The sequence below is a fragment of the Diabrotica virgifera genome, chromosome 10 (genome assembly GCF_917563875.1).
Source record: "Diabrotica virgifera virgifera chromosome 10, PGI_DIABVI_V3a".
In the NCBI taxonomy this organism is placed as follows: domain Eukaryota; kingdom Metazoa; phylum Arthropoda; class Insecta; order Coleoptera; family Chrysomelidae; genus Diabrotica; species Diabrotica virgifera.
In genome coordinates, this window is record NC_065452.1 from 75,116,694 (window position 1) to 75,130,746 (window position 14,053).

Genomic DNA, 14,053 nt, shown 5'->3' on the forward strand with positions numbered 1-14,053 from the left:
TTTTGAATCACTACTCGTTCCTCTTCGCGCATCCCACTCAACACCATCAACTACGTCAACGCATCCATATCAAAGACACACAGCGTACAGTGCCGGATTATATTTTAAGTGTAATTATGACGATAATTTTTCATTCTACAAAAGTCATGTGGGTTTGGACTGTATGTATGTCATGGTTTTCACATGAAATTGACAATTTAGCTCAATTTATTCATTCAAAATTAATAAATATTCAACCCATGAACGTTGAAGTAAGTTTAAAAGATGCTACTGAGAGATGTCACATTTGTAATAGAAAATTTTTGGAGAAGGATCGAATTGTAAGAGACCATTGTCATTTGACTGGCAATTTTAGAGGTTTTGCACACAATGGGTGCAATTTAAATTATAAAAAATCATTTGTGGTTCCAATAGCCTTCCACGATATGAGTGGTTACGACTCGCATTTCATAATAAAGGATTTAGCGAAAATGTACTACATTTCCATTTTACCAGTCAACAAAGAAAAATATATTAGTTTCACAGTTTACCATAAAAAGACAAATATTAGATTCCGGTTCATTGATACTTTTAGATTTATGGGGAGTTCATTAGATAGCTTAGTTTCAACTTTGAAGCCAGAAAATTTTGGAATTTTAAGAAAACAATTTCCAAATTTAGATGATGAAACGTTCAAGTTGTTAACTAAAAAAGGAGTATTCTTTTATGATTATTTAGATAAAATTGAACGGTTGGATGAAACAAAGTTGCCAAATAAAGAAAAATTCTACAATAAACTGAACGATGAGCATATATCAGATTCAAATTATGCTCACGCTAAATTAGTGTGGGAGAAATTTAACATGAAGACTCTTTGGGATTACAGTAATTTATACATGAAGACAGATATACTTCTTTTGGCTGTAGTTTTCGAAACTTTTCGAGACACATGCTTCAAGACATATGGATTAGATCCAGGACACTACTATACCATCCCAGGTTTTACATGGGATGCAATGCTCAAGTATACAGGATGTCACTTGGAAACTATACAAGATGTTGATATGCTTTTATTCTATGAACGAGGTATACGTGGAGGTATATCACAGTGTTGTAACCGGATGGGGGAGGCTAACAACAAATACATGATGAATTACGATCCATCTAAACCTTCTAAATATCTCATGTACCTTGATGTTAACAATCTATATGGTTGGGCGATGAGTGAACCTCTCCCTTATGGAGGTTTCCATTGGGATGATACAAATATCGATGTTATGTCAATACCTGACGATGCAAAAGAGGGATACATTCTTGAAGTTGATCTCTCTTATCCAGAAAACTTACATGACTACCATAAAGATTTACCGTTTTGTGTAGAGCATTGCAAACCTCCTGGTTCCAAACAATCTAAACTCTTGTCCACTCTGTACAATAAAACTAACTACGTTATTCACTACAGGAACCTAAAACAGGCTATATCACATGGATTAGTTCTTACTAAAATTCATAAGGTATTGAGATTCAAGCAAATGACTTGGTTAAAAGGTTACATTGCTCTTAATACACAATTGAGGGCTCAAGCTAAAACAAGCTTTGAGAAAAACTTATACAAGCTCATGAACAACGCTGTATTCGGGAAGACCATGGAGAACCAAAGGAAGCATAGGCTGGTGAAACTAGTAAATAAATGGGAGGGACGCGTAGGTGCTCGAAATTTGATTGCTAGCCCGAAGTTTCATAGTCGCGTTATTTTCGATCAATCATTAATGGCAGTAGAATTAAAGAAAGCTGAAATTATTTTTAATAAACTATTGTATGTTGGAATGGCAATTTTAGAACTTTCTAAAACCTGCATATATGAATTTCACTATGACTATATGTTACAAAAATTCCCATTAAATCAAAATAAATTGCTTTATATTGATACTGATGGATTGATTTATGAAACTGAATGTAATGATATATACGAGGAAATGATTAAGCCTGACATTCATAGATTTGATACAAGCGATTATCCCCCAAATAATCCTTGGAATATTCCTTTAGTAAACAAAAAAGTGCCAGGTCTAATGAAAGATGAGAATAACTCAAAAATCATGACTCACTTCGTTGGTCTTCGTTCAAAGCAATATACATATAAAGTGGCTGGGGAGAAAGATGTTAAAAAGTCGAAAGGGGTTAAGATGAATGTTGTAAGGATGAAAATTAACTTTGATGATTATTTGAATTGTTTGAAAAGTTTTCGTGAAACTGCCGAAACAAAATCACTTTTTTATGCAACACAGCGTTGTATAAAATCTAAATTACATGAAGTTTACAGTATTGAGCAAACTAAAATAGCCTTAAACCCTTTTGATGACAAACGGCACTTACTCTCCAACACTTTTGATACGTTGCCCTGGGGCCACTACAGTATAACACATAGGTGAATTCATTTTTCAGATGTGGAAGATGGAAAGTCTACAGAATTTATGCATAAGCACTATTATCGAAAACATACATGAAATTTCAAAATTTATTAGTAAATCGCCTTTACCATGGGTATTAACGGAGGAAATAGTTCAAAAATTTAGTAAAATTAAATGGATGCAAATTAAAACTAATCCCGTTCCTTATGAACATTTTAAAGTTTGTGACTTTGAGAATCATGATCTAGAATTGAATATTTCACCTGAACTTCGTCAGGCAATTATAGAGTGTCAGGATTTTGAAACTTTTGCACGTAATGACTACTATTGCTTATGGTTTAGGTATTATCAAATACCAAAATATAATTTGCTACTCTGTCGAACATGTTACAGGGTATTTAAAATAATTTTCTCTGAAAAACAAAAATGTCTAAAAGCTAAATCTGATAATTTTCATGTTAGTTGTTTAGCTTCAGACTTACATTTGATATTTAGAAAAAAATCATCCTGGTGTCAAAATGGTTTTTGTGAGGTACTCTTTGAACTAAAGGATAGATATGATTGTGAGGAGGACTTACACAGGAATCGTAATAAAAAAGTAAGATTCTCAGACATTTAAGATGCTAATAAAATTTAAACCTTTTGGTAAAGACGATCTGTATATTTGTATCATTTTCGGTAAACATATTTTGTACGTTTATACCTGTAAAATGTAAATAAATAAAAAAACTTTCTTGTAAAGTAATTACTTACCTTTTAGTTGTATTGATCATAATCACAAAACGTTACTTCGATTAAACGAATACGATTTGCGATTACGATTATCGATTACTAATAACGAATAAAAGACTTTCTTGTAAAATATGCTTTATTTTTATTTACCTTTTCCCCATACAAAATCCCAAAATCCCCAGATCCCCAGATCCCATTGATGATGGACCCCCAGATGTTTTAGACATTAATTATTCATAAAATAAATTTACTTTAGATAATAAGGATTTCAGTTGTTTTATTAATCCATTATCAGGACAAGGGATCCCCAACATATTCCAATTAAAAGTACCTTTTTCAATGACACTTCTTGTAAATTCATTAAACTTGTAATAGATGTTGTGCTTTAAGAAATATATATGTCCATCGATGTAATTAAATGCCGATGTAATATCATTTGGTATTCCTGGAAAAACGTCACTTATGCGTCCTCTTGAGATAATGTCTTTATCATTAAATTCAATAAATGAGCCATCAAAACAAACAAATTTTTTCCTGAATTTGTTTGGAATAAACCGTTAATACTTCTTGCGTTATTGATTTCAGGTACCATGTTATCTGTATGAATTCTTAAGCTAGGAAATGCTGCTGCGTATATACGATTCCTGCTTACACCAATCAAATCTCCATTGGTGCTTTGAAAAACATGTGTCACGTTCGTAATTCCCCCTGGAAAATATCTTATAAATTGTTCAGCATTGGTGGGTATCTTTTCATTATTTAAGTCATATTTCCATACCAGATCCTTACTTACTATATACATTCGGTATGTTGGAAATGATGGAGCGTATGCTAAAAATATTAAATCTGGATATTCCAATTCACATACATTCGTTATTATATTTTGCTTTGATTTATTAGTCCTAGCTGCTGTGGTTGTCGTACTCCTAGATCTTTCTGTTGTAGTTGGTGAACTACTCCTAGTAACACCAGCTTTAGTTGGAATAGATGCAGATTTACTTTTATGTCCATATAACATTTCTAAGCCTCTTTTATCATCATCAGTTATGTGGGAAGGAAAGGTTTCATAAAACGGATACATTACAGCTTTCTTATCGCTACTGTGTGCTAGACCTAAAGCGTGACCAACTTCATGGAGAAGGACTGCAAAGAAATTTGTTCGACCTTCTGCTGTAGAATTTAAACTGAAATCCCATGTTAGATTGCTATTCATATGAATTTCTATGCACCCAGATGTAGGTGGAAAATAAGAATGTGCTAATACACCACTTGTAAATTTAAAAGGACATTCGTCGTTACCCTGACAATTGTATCGAAAATAGTGCTGTTTTGGAACTACTGTTATAGTTATATCCGGCTTTGGATTTGGGATTCTCAGATAAGTAAACTTAAATTTTGATGCTTCTTCCCATATTTCAAATACTCTTTTAGTGACTGTCAAAGCTTGAGGGGTTGCTTGTGGAAAATACCATTTTATATCAAATTTTTTCCATGCTGATTTTACAGCGTAAGCATTGTCTCCTTGTGTACATCGTGGTTTCTGCATTAACTCCATCGTTTCTTTATTTAATTTCCCATCCACCGGTAAATTATATCTTTCTTGAAACTGTTCTAGTGTTTCAGTAATATCAGTGCTGGCAGTTTCACTTGTGGTGATGTAACCATATTGTTCTAGCCATGACACTGCATTTGTCTCGGTAAAATTTCCACCTAAGCAAAAACTTATGCCGGTTGCGATGAGCAGAACAACTTTATTGATATGCATCTCGAATGATACTAGTTCAAATAAGAAAACATCACTGTGATATAAATAAACCCCACCAGCCAACAAAAATACTCCTCTTGTAATTTATTTTCATTAAATAAAACAACACAGATATATTTTACAAGCTTTATTAAATTCGTTCAAGATCATTAGCGATCCTATTTTTACAGAAAAATATAAGTTGTCCTAACGCTATATGTTGTAAAGTATTTCCTTCCTGTGTAAATGTATACAATTTTTGAATTGCGTCTGAAAACGTATAATTATGACTACTAAAACTATTTCGAACAATATTAAGCGTATTATAATAATAATGTGGAAATTCAATAGTCTCTAGCATGGACATATACGGTGTTAAAAGTTCACTATTTGCTTCCACAAGGGTGTTCACTTGCACTTCTGAGAGACAAAAGTTAATGTCGTGCTTGATTATTTCGAGGAATTTCATGCTGTTGTAGATTATTTGTCGAATTATGCAATATTCACCACACTGAATTTCAACAGGATCATCAGAGACGGTCACGTTTTCGTAGAAAAAACTTTGCTCATTGAGTTGGGTAATTAATTGTTCCCATTCATAGGCACTGAAAGATATTTTCTGCCATGGCGATTTCCACATAATTACAGCTGGAGTATATGTTCTGGCTGGACTTAGACCACAACCAAGTTGGTATGATCCATTTAACAACTGTGTGTACAGCAGATAATGGGTCTCGTTCTTGGCTGCTTCTTCATACTTCTCTAGAAGAGCATCCAGCTCATGATCGTAGTCTTCACATACGGTTGATGTTTCAGATGATGGTGAAAGGGTGACATCATACTCGCTGCCGCTTGAGTATTCAGTATCTTGGGAATACATTTTTACTAGCTAACTGACTGCAACACACTGAGAACGAAAAAACGTGTTTCTGCTAATTTTTCATAATTCTGTTCCCCCCACCTTTTTAGATGACAGCATCATTATCGATCCAACTATTATGTTTTACATCAAGGCCAAGCCATTTGACGTACATTTTTTTACCTTTACGACGTAAAACTTTTTCAACTAAGTAAATATCAGGATTGGCTGTCTTCTGTAACTCTTCATCGTAAAAGGCTCCTTTGATCGGTGTACCTTGCATGTCTTCGAGCATGTACGTTGCAGGGTTGGTAATATTGATTTTGGTAACTTTGAATAATTCTGTTGTCCAACTTGGAACGTATCCCTTGTCGAATAACATTTTGGTTTTGCTGATGCGTACAATATCGCCGACTTTAAATTTTCGGGGACCTGCGATTTTTAAATGCGTAAATTTGTTTTTTAAAATCTCCTTTTCATTGGTTTTGTTCACTTGTGATGGTTTGTACCCCGTTTTTGAATGCTTTGTATTGTTGTATTCAGCCGTAACTGTGGGCAATATGTCAATCCACTTGTAAGTACCGTGTAAGCTGAAATACTTGTAAAGTTTGAATTTCAACGTTCTAATGACGCGTTCAGCCATGGCTGCTTTCATGGTAGTGAAAACAGAGTAGTGATTTATTTTATGTTTTTTCATTAAATTTTGAAACTTGTTATTGTAAAATTCAGTTCCCTGATCCGACTGCAGATTTTTGGGTGTTCGTTTACTGTGTGCGAGGATATCCGAAAATGCTAGAGTCAGCTCCTCACCCGTCTTTGTCTTTAATGGACGAGTCCACAGATATTTCGAAAAACAATCAATAACAACTAAAATTAATTTAAAATTTCTATTGTTATGAGAATGAGGTCGCATTTCAGCCAAGTCCATCTGCCATAAATCGTCTAAGCCTTTGACTATTGTACGTCGTCTTGGATAATTTTTTCGAGCAGGTTTGTGTAGCTCGTTAACTAGTTGGACCTTTTCCATGGACGACGCCATTTCTACTTTCTAAAGCTTTAACTCTTTGGAGTAAAGGGTGTAAATATGTGTTAAATATAGCAAGTGTATCTTGGATTTCTTTTACTGCTGAAGATAAACGTTCATCCAACTCATACACAGTCTTTGACAGCTCTGATACTCTACTATCTAGTAAAGATCTCATATCTGATTCATATCGAATGCTTTTCTGCCATTGCTCAAGATCATGAATCCTATTATCATTTATGGTTTGTAGATTTACCTGTAACTCGCTTAGTAATTTATTATGTTTTCTGCCTTTCACCTTTTTTGCATCAGACATCCTCACTCTACCTAAGCTGTTTACGTTCTAACGCAATATTCTTTGTACAATAGGTTTTATGCAACTCGTCCATCAATTGGCTCTTTAGACAATTTTATTATTTTCGACGTATTCTTCTACTACCTTAAGACGATTTTCTAAATCATGTGAATTAAGATCCGTTGTTTTAATCTTTTTTTCCATTTCCAACGATTTCAACATATTTTGTGCGCTTTGGTGAGCAGCACCTGTAACGTTCTTATTCATTTCACGTTTAAATAAATCTAGGTCATTTCTAAACTCGTGTACTTGTTTCGACAAATCGGATATTTTTGCAACATTCACTTTGTTCTCATCAAGCAACAAATTAATTTTTTTATTAGAATCACTTTCTACTTTACTTATGGTGTCTGAGATTTTTTGTTCAAGTTGAACATGTTTTGCATTATATTCTTTGCGTAACAAATTAAACTCTTTTCTTACAAAAGACTTGACATGAACAATGCGACCATCTACGTATTTCTTGTTGGAAAGATTTGTATCAGCTACAGGAGGATTCCGTTGCATATCCTTCTTTACTGCATGTATTTGGTTTTGTACATCCAAAATAGATTGTTTTAAGCCTTCACGTAGCTTTTTAACAGCTTGTTCATTAGAACGATAATGATGGCGACCAAACTTGTCAACATTCATATTGGAAATGATGCTACAATAATCTGATCTAACGTTAATATATAATATCTGCTTCACGTAATTCGTTGATAATGGCAACAATTTCGTTATTGAGGGATGCGGTGTTTCCTGCTTTTTGCTCAGCCATCAACAATTTGAGGCGCTCACAAAGTTCGTTTGGGTCATCCCAATACACATATTGCACATGATCATCGCTGTCTTCCCAATGTGTCGGTATTCCTGAGCCAACCTCCTCCCTACCAGATACTGTATTACGACGAAATGATTTATTCAGGTCAGGTTTAAGAAGTGATTTATTAAGATTAGGTTTAATAATTTCATTCCACTTATAGGTTTTGGTTCCCTTCAGTGTACCATTCAGTTTTTTATGAGCATTGGTTAATTCCAGCAATGTAATATATCGTTTCACATCGTCCTCAGTGTAATAATTAGGTTCTTTGTAAAATATTAATTCATATAGCCCGCGAGTTCCAACAACATAGTCTCCTTTCGCCACAATCCAACCATTATGGGCGAAATCAATAACAGTTTTTCCAAGTTTCCATTTGGAAGTTACGGGGTCATGAGTAGGACCGTATACTCTATCTATTTTATCTGAATACTGCCAATGGTCTTTCACATAAGGATGAATTAGATGATGGTATTTTTCTAGGTAATCTTGAAATTCCTGTTCGGATACCTTATCTTGCGATTGGTTTGTTTCTATGCTATCTTCGTATTCTTCATCGGATTTATCGCTGTTTTCAAATACCTCTTCATCACTGATAAATGATGTATTTTTTATGGTGCTGATATCTTCTTTTTTAATTTCTTCTTCTTTTTCCATTGGTTCTTCTTTTTTAATCGACTCCGTTTTAACGTTAGCATTGTATTGCGATGTTTTTAGAACACTGGTTATGGGTTTAAACATTTTTTTCAAAGTTTCATCCTCCTCCGATTTACCTAGTTTTAAAGCTAAATACTTTTTGCGAATAGCTCTAGCTAATTCCGCAACTTTGCGCTTGCGTAGAAGCACTTGTTTGTCCAACATGCTTTTATATAATGCAGGTGTCTCAGTCACGCCTAAACATTTTATAAACTTGTCGAAACCTTTACGATAGCGTCCGTTAGAAATATCAAAATCCTTAACAATAACAAATGTACCATACTTGTCCTTCCAACATTCAGAACAAAATTGTTTAAATTGCTCAAATGTCATGTCAGGAGAGACGTGATCGTCAAAGACGTGTTTTAAATTGAGCTCATCCTGTTTAAACAATACAATAAGGTTAGCATTATCACGTAGGAGTTGTTTGCCTGCTCGACTGTAGGATTGACATAGGTATGCACAATCGATATTTTTATGTCTCCCCATACAGTAATATTCACGTATTGTTTGTTGCGGATCCGTTGATACATCATCAAATATGAATACAGAATTTGGTTTGGCCTTACCAGGACTTATTACGGCATCATTATCTTTATATGGGAAATAGCCCACCTCCTTCACAGATGCTAACACTTCCTTCAAAAATTGATACTTGGGTTGAAACAACGATTTTGAATAAACGTAAACATTTTGAAATTTAGCGCCATTCGGGTCAAACAATAATGCCAACATAGCATTAGTCTTTCCACATCCGCTTGGGCCGCATATGATAGCACGAAATGAATGTGGTAGCAATGCACCATGTTTACTGGTTCTTGTCACGTTATCGACAAAATCTAAGTTTTCCACTGCTAGTGTCTTGTCTTGTTGAACAACCTTCATCTTGTGATCGAGATGAATTTTATGCACTTGGTTATATAAAAAGCAATTTTGTGTGAAACGATTCATTTCAATGTTGGTTGTTCAAGGTGAAGGAGTTTTAAATTCTATAATCAATAGTCTACCATTTGAATTGCACGCTCCTGGCTACCACTATCTAGGACCTGGAACTAAATTACAGAAACGTCTGGCACGAGGAGATCCTGGGATAAATCCATTAGATCAGGCTGCGAGAGATCACGATATTGCATACTCTCAAAGTAATTCCTTAAAAGATCGACATAAAGCAGATTGGGTGTTGGAAAATAAAGCGTGGGAACGAGTTAAAGCAAAAGACGCATCTTTGGGTGAAAAAGCCACTGCCTGGTTAACTACTACAGCGATGAAAGCCAAACGAAAACTAGGTATGGGTGTGAAACGTGGTAAAGGCGTTAGATCATTTAAGCGACACGTGCTGCAACCAATTATCAGAAGATTGAAACGTACTCCTCCAGCACCAAATCTGCGTAAATCAGCCCTACTTGCACTTGCAGCAGCTAGAACGGCCGTTAAAAACGTAGGTGGGAAAAAAATGTGCGGGTTCCAAGAATTATTCCATTTGAACCAAAATCAGATGGTATTTTACCTTTAATCCCTATCTTTGCAGGCTTATCAGCTCTCGGCTCTTTAGCGGGAGGTGCGAGTGCCATTGCCAAGACAGTAATCGACTCAAAGAATGCTCAAAAGAAACTAGAAGAAGATAAACGTCATAATAAAGCAATGGAACATCTAGGCAAAGGTTTATACCTACGAAAAAACGCTAAAGGTGGCTTTGGATTATACTTGAAGAAGTCAAAAAACTCCCGCTGAAGCTACCTAATAGACCTCTAACTAGGCTTGGGCATAATAGTTCATCATCAAGAGCGCTCAGTTTAGTTCAAATGTAAGAAGTGAACTAGTTCGCTCTTTTAGTTCACTAGTTCATTAGCACAAAGAGTTACATGAGAACAGATGAGCAAAACGTAAGATTGATTTATCGTTTGTGCATAAGTTTATTTTGATAAGGCCGATTTTAATTTATATTAACATCAAAATTATTTTATTACAAAATTTATTATTCTTTTTTTAAGGATGTGATCAAAATTCATTAATAAGAAAAAAAGGACAAATTAAATTGTATTTATTTAAAAAAATGCTTGATGCTCACCCACATCAACTCATCGTTTCATCAGTCAATATTAGTTCATAGTTCTTTTCTTTAGTTCACGCCCTTCCTTCCTACCCGCTCAGCTCCATAGCTCAGATACTTCGTTCGTCACGTCTCGACTCGACTCGAAGATCGAACCGCTCCTGACTGATAGACGAACGAAACGCGAAGCTCTGGGCTACGATAAATAAATGACTCACTGAGCGACTGAGCGGTTTAAGCCAGCTCTGGCGAACTAGTTCGTTTAGTTCATGTATCGGAGCCGGATCTTTGAACTAGTTCGCTCATGAACTACACAAGCCTACCTCTAACCAATGTGGACTTGAATAAATTTGCTAAACAATTAAAAATTTCAAATTTTCGTGGAGTTTTTATGCGGGACAATTTACCTCAAGCCCCCCGTAAACACGAATGTGCTATTATTAATCTTGATATTTCCAAGAACCCTGGTACACATTGGGTAGCTTACCGAAAGATAAATAACAACATAGAATACTTTGATTCATATGGTTGCTTGAAGCCACCGCGGGAACTAGTATCATATTTGAGTGGTGGACGAATTTTCTATAATAACGACGCATACCAAACTTATAACCAAATTAACTGTGGACATTTATGCTTAAAGTTTCTCTACAATGGAACCATCTAACGACATCTTGAGGCGTGCCACATGTATTTTTATGGAAAATATAACGAGTGGTGTGTGGTATGAACTACCCCACGATATTCGTCTCGCACTAGGAGATCATTTACCTTGCAAGAAAGATCATAATAAACATGAATGGGGTGATGTTTGCGGTAATATGAAATCTACATGTGTGTTGTGCGGTGTCTATGAGAGCGGTATCTATGAGCAAAATGTAAATAAGACAAAACCATGTAACAGTATAATAAGAAAAATAAAGAAATTTTTAACATAATATATTGATATTTAACTTACTACACCCTATATTAAGTATCAGTCATGTCTCGATTGTTAACCTTGACAAGTACTACAAACGAATTTTCGTTTACACCTCAAGTGCCTCTTGTACTTGATCCACTTCAGCAGTATTATGTAGCAGTGTTGGGATTTCATACATTTAATTCAATCCCAAACATCGATGGTGAAAAATTTTATTTCTATGAGCAAAATGATCGTAAAAAGTTGCGCCATATCGACATTCCATCCGGATGTTATGAAATTACCGATATCGAAGCGTACATTCGAAGTGCATTACACACTAAATACAATTCAGTTCAGCAGTTCACTTTAAGACCGAACAACAATACGCTTAAATGTGAAATTTTCTGTCAAGAGCATACCATTACTTTCGAGAAAGATGATAGTCTTGGTAAATTATTGGGTTTCTCCTCAAATAGAATACTGGCGCCAGGTACACTGCATTCTTCAGATCAACCTGTAAACATTATAAAAGTATCAAGTCTACTTTTTGAATGCAACATTACCGAAGGAGCCTTCTACGAGGACAGACCTGCGCACACTATTCTACATTTTCCACTTAGTGTTGATCCAGGGTTTGCTATTGATGAACGTCCTCATAACCCTATATACATACCAGTAAGCAGCAGCATACGTGAAATTACCAAAATTACCGTTAGTGTAGTCGATCAAGAATTAAGACCAGTCAACTTTAGAGGAGAGAAAAGTACTCTGCATTTGGATTTTAAGGAACGATAGATGGGTTTAGATATAAAACACAACTCTACACATCCATATTCATTAGTCTCACACGGATCCTGCATGGGACGTGACGTGTCTGCTGACAATAAAGTTTTTCTTGTTTCCATTGGATTACGGCTGAAGAATGCCAAAACGTCACTATATTCGACGCCAGGTTCATCAGCAGGAACCACATATTTTCGATCTTTACCAAAAACCCCGGTTCGACGATACTATTAGAAAAGAAGAATTTCGTACATATACACCTTACATCAAGTCATTTAATAATAGTGATGTTGTCGAGTTTATCATAAATCAATCAGATGCATTTTTTGCGATACACGACACACTTTTAGAAATTAAAGGAAGTATCAAGAAAGCTGGTAATGGAACTGTTTCTCTTGCACCGAATGCTGGATCCTTCTTGTTTGATACCTGTACATACATCCAAAGTTCACATGACATGGAAATAGTTCGAGATCCAGGTGTAGTCAGCACTATTCGCAGTTTGTTGTGTTATACACCTGAAGATTCCAAATTTCTCAGTACTGCAGGATGGAACTATCCGAATTATCCACATTTAACAGGGGACGCCTTTAGTTTACTGATTCCAATCAAACATATTTTCAACATTTTCAACGATTACACTAAATTAACCTATGGTCGTCAAGTGTTTCGCTTTGTTCGAGCGCGTAATGATAAAGATTGCATTGTTGTCCAAGAACCTACTGCTTCCACGACGGTAACAACAGTATCATTAACCATCGCCAGCATGGAACTCAAGGTCAAACATGTCTTTCCCAATGATGATGTGAAAATCGAATTAATGACTCCGATTAAGAATAATACACCGATAACCATACCTTTCCGTAAATGGGAGCTCAATGAACTACCTTCACTTACGGCAGGATCTCGACGAGAGATATGGAGTGTAAAGACAACTTCAGCTGTTGAACGTCCACGCTACGTTATTGTAGCTTTTCAAACTTCTAAACGAGATGATATTCACGCTAATCCGACGCTATTCGATCACATTAGAATGTCCAGCGTACGAGTGGTTATTAATGGTGACTATTGGCCTAACGAGAGAATGCAATTGGATTTCACAAAAAATGATTACGCTATAGCTCACTACAATTATACTGAATTCTTTCCCAGTTATGCTCGTTCGCTAACAAAACATCCCATCTTAGATTACTCTGCATTTAAAAGATATGCTTTGTTTGTTTTTGACTGTTCCAAGCAGGATGATACATGGTTTAGATCTGGAACTGTCGATGTTAAGTTGGAAATCGAAGCAGATGAAGGTTTTCCAGCAGGTACTCGAGCTTACTGTTTAATTTTTCACGACAGCCTACTCGAATACTTTCCACTAACTGAAGTTGTCAAAAATATAATTTAAATAGGACAATCTACAACTATGTCTTTCAGTATTGATCGCAACATCATGAGGATCGCATTAGTTGACATACAAGGATTCACCATAGATGGGTGGTTTGTACCCAAAGAGCTTACCATTGAAATTGGCCATAAACGATGCCATTACATATTAACGTCTCCACAACCGTTTGCTACATTGAGTAATAAAGATAAGAAGACTGTATCTTACTTGGAGAGACACCTGCACGGTCTTCGGTATTCCAATGGGGATGTTGAATATTCAAAAATAAATGAAATACTAGAATCTAAGTTGTTGTATGCAGCTGATTACATCTACGTT

At 35.4% G+C, this 14,053-nt stretch overlaps 3 protein-coding genes across 3 annotated transcripts; 2 read left to right on the forward strand and 1 right to left on the reverse strand.

Moving 5' to 3' along the window:
* The first annotated feature begins 239 nt into the window (after positions 1–239).
* LOC126893062 (uncharacterized) lies at positions 240–2,411 on the forward strand. The gene has a single exon (XM_050663004.1). The coding sequence runs from the start codon at positions 240–242 to the stop codon at positions 2,409–2,411; it is 2,172 nt and encodes a 723-aa protein (XP_050518961.1).
* Positions 2,412–3,582: 1,171 nt separating this feature from the next.
* LOC126893063 (matrix metalloproteinase-16-like) lies at positions 3,583–4,887 on the reverse strand. Its single transcript, XM_050663005.1, has one exon. The coding sequence runs from the start codon at positions 4,885–4,887 to the stop codon at positions 3,583–3,585; it is 1,305 nt and encodes a 434-aa protein (XP_050518962.1).
* A 7,591-nt stretch (positions 4,888–12,478) lies between these two features.
* Positions 12,479–13,735, forward strand: LOC126893064 (uncharacterized). The gene has a single exon (XM_050663006.1). The coding sequence runs from the start codon at positions 12,479–12,481 to the stop codon at positions 13,733–13,735; it is 1,257 nt and encodes a 418-aa protein (XP_050518963.1).
* Positions 13,736–14,053: the final 318 nt, after the last annotated feature.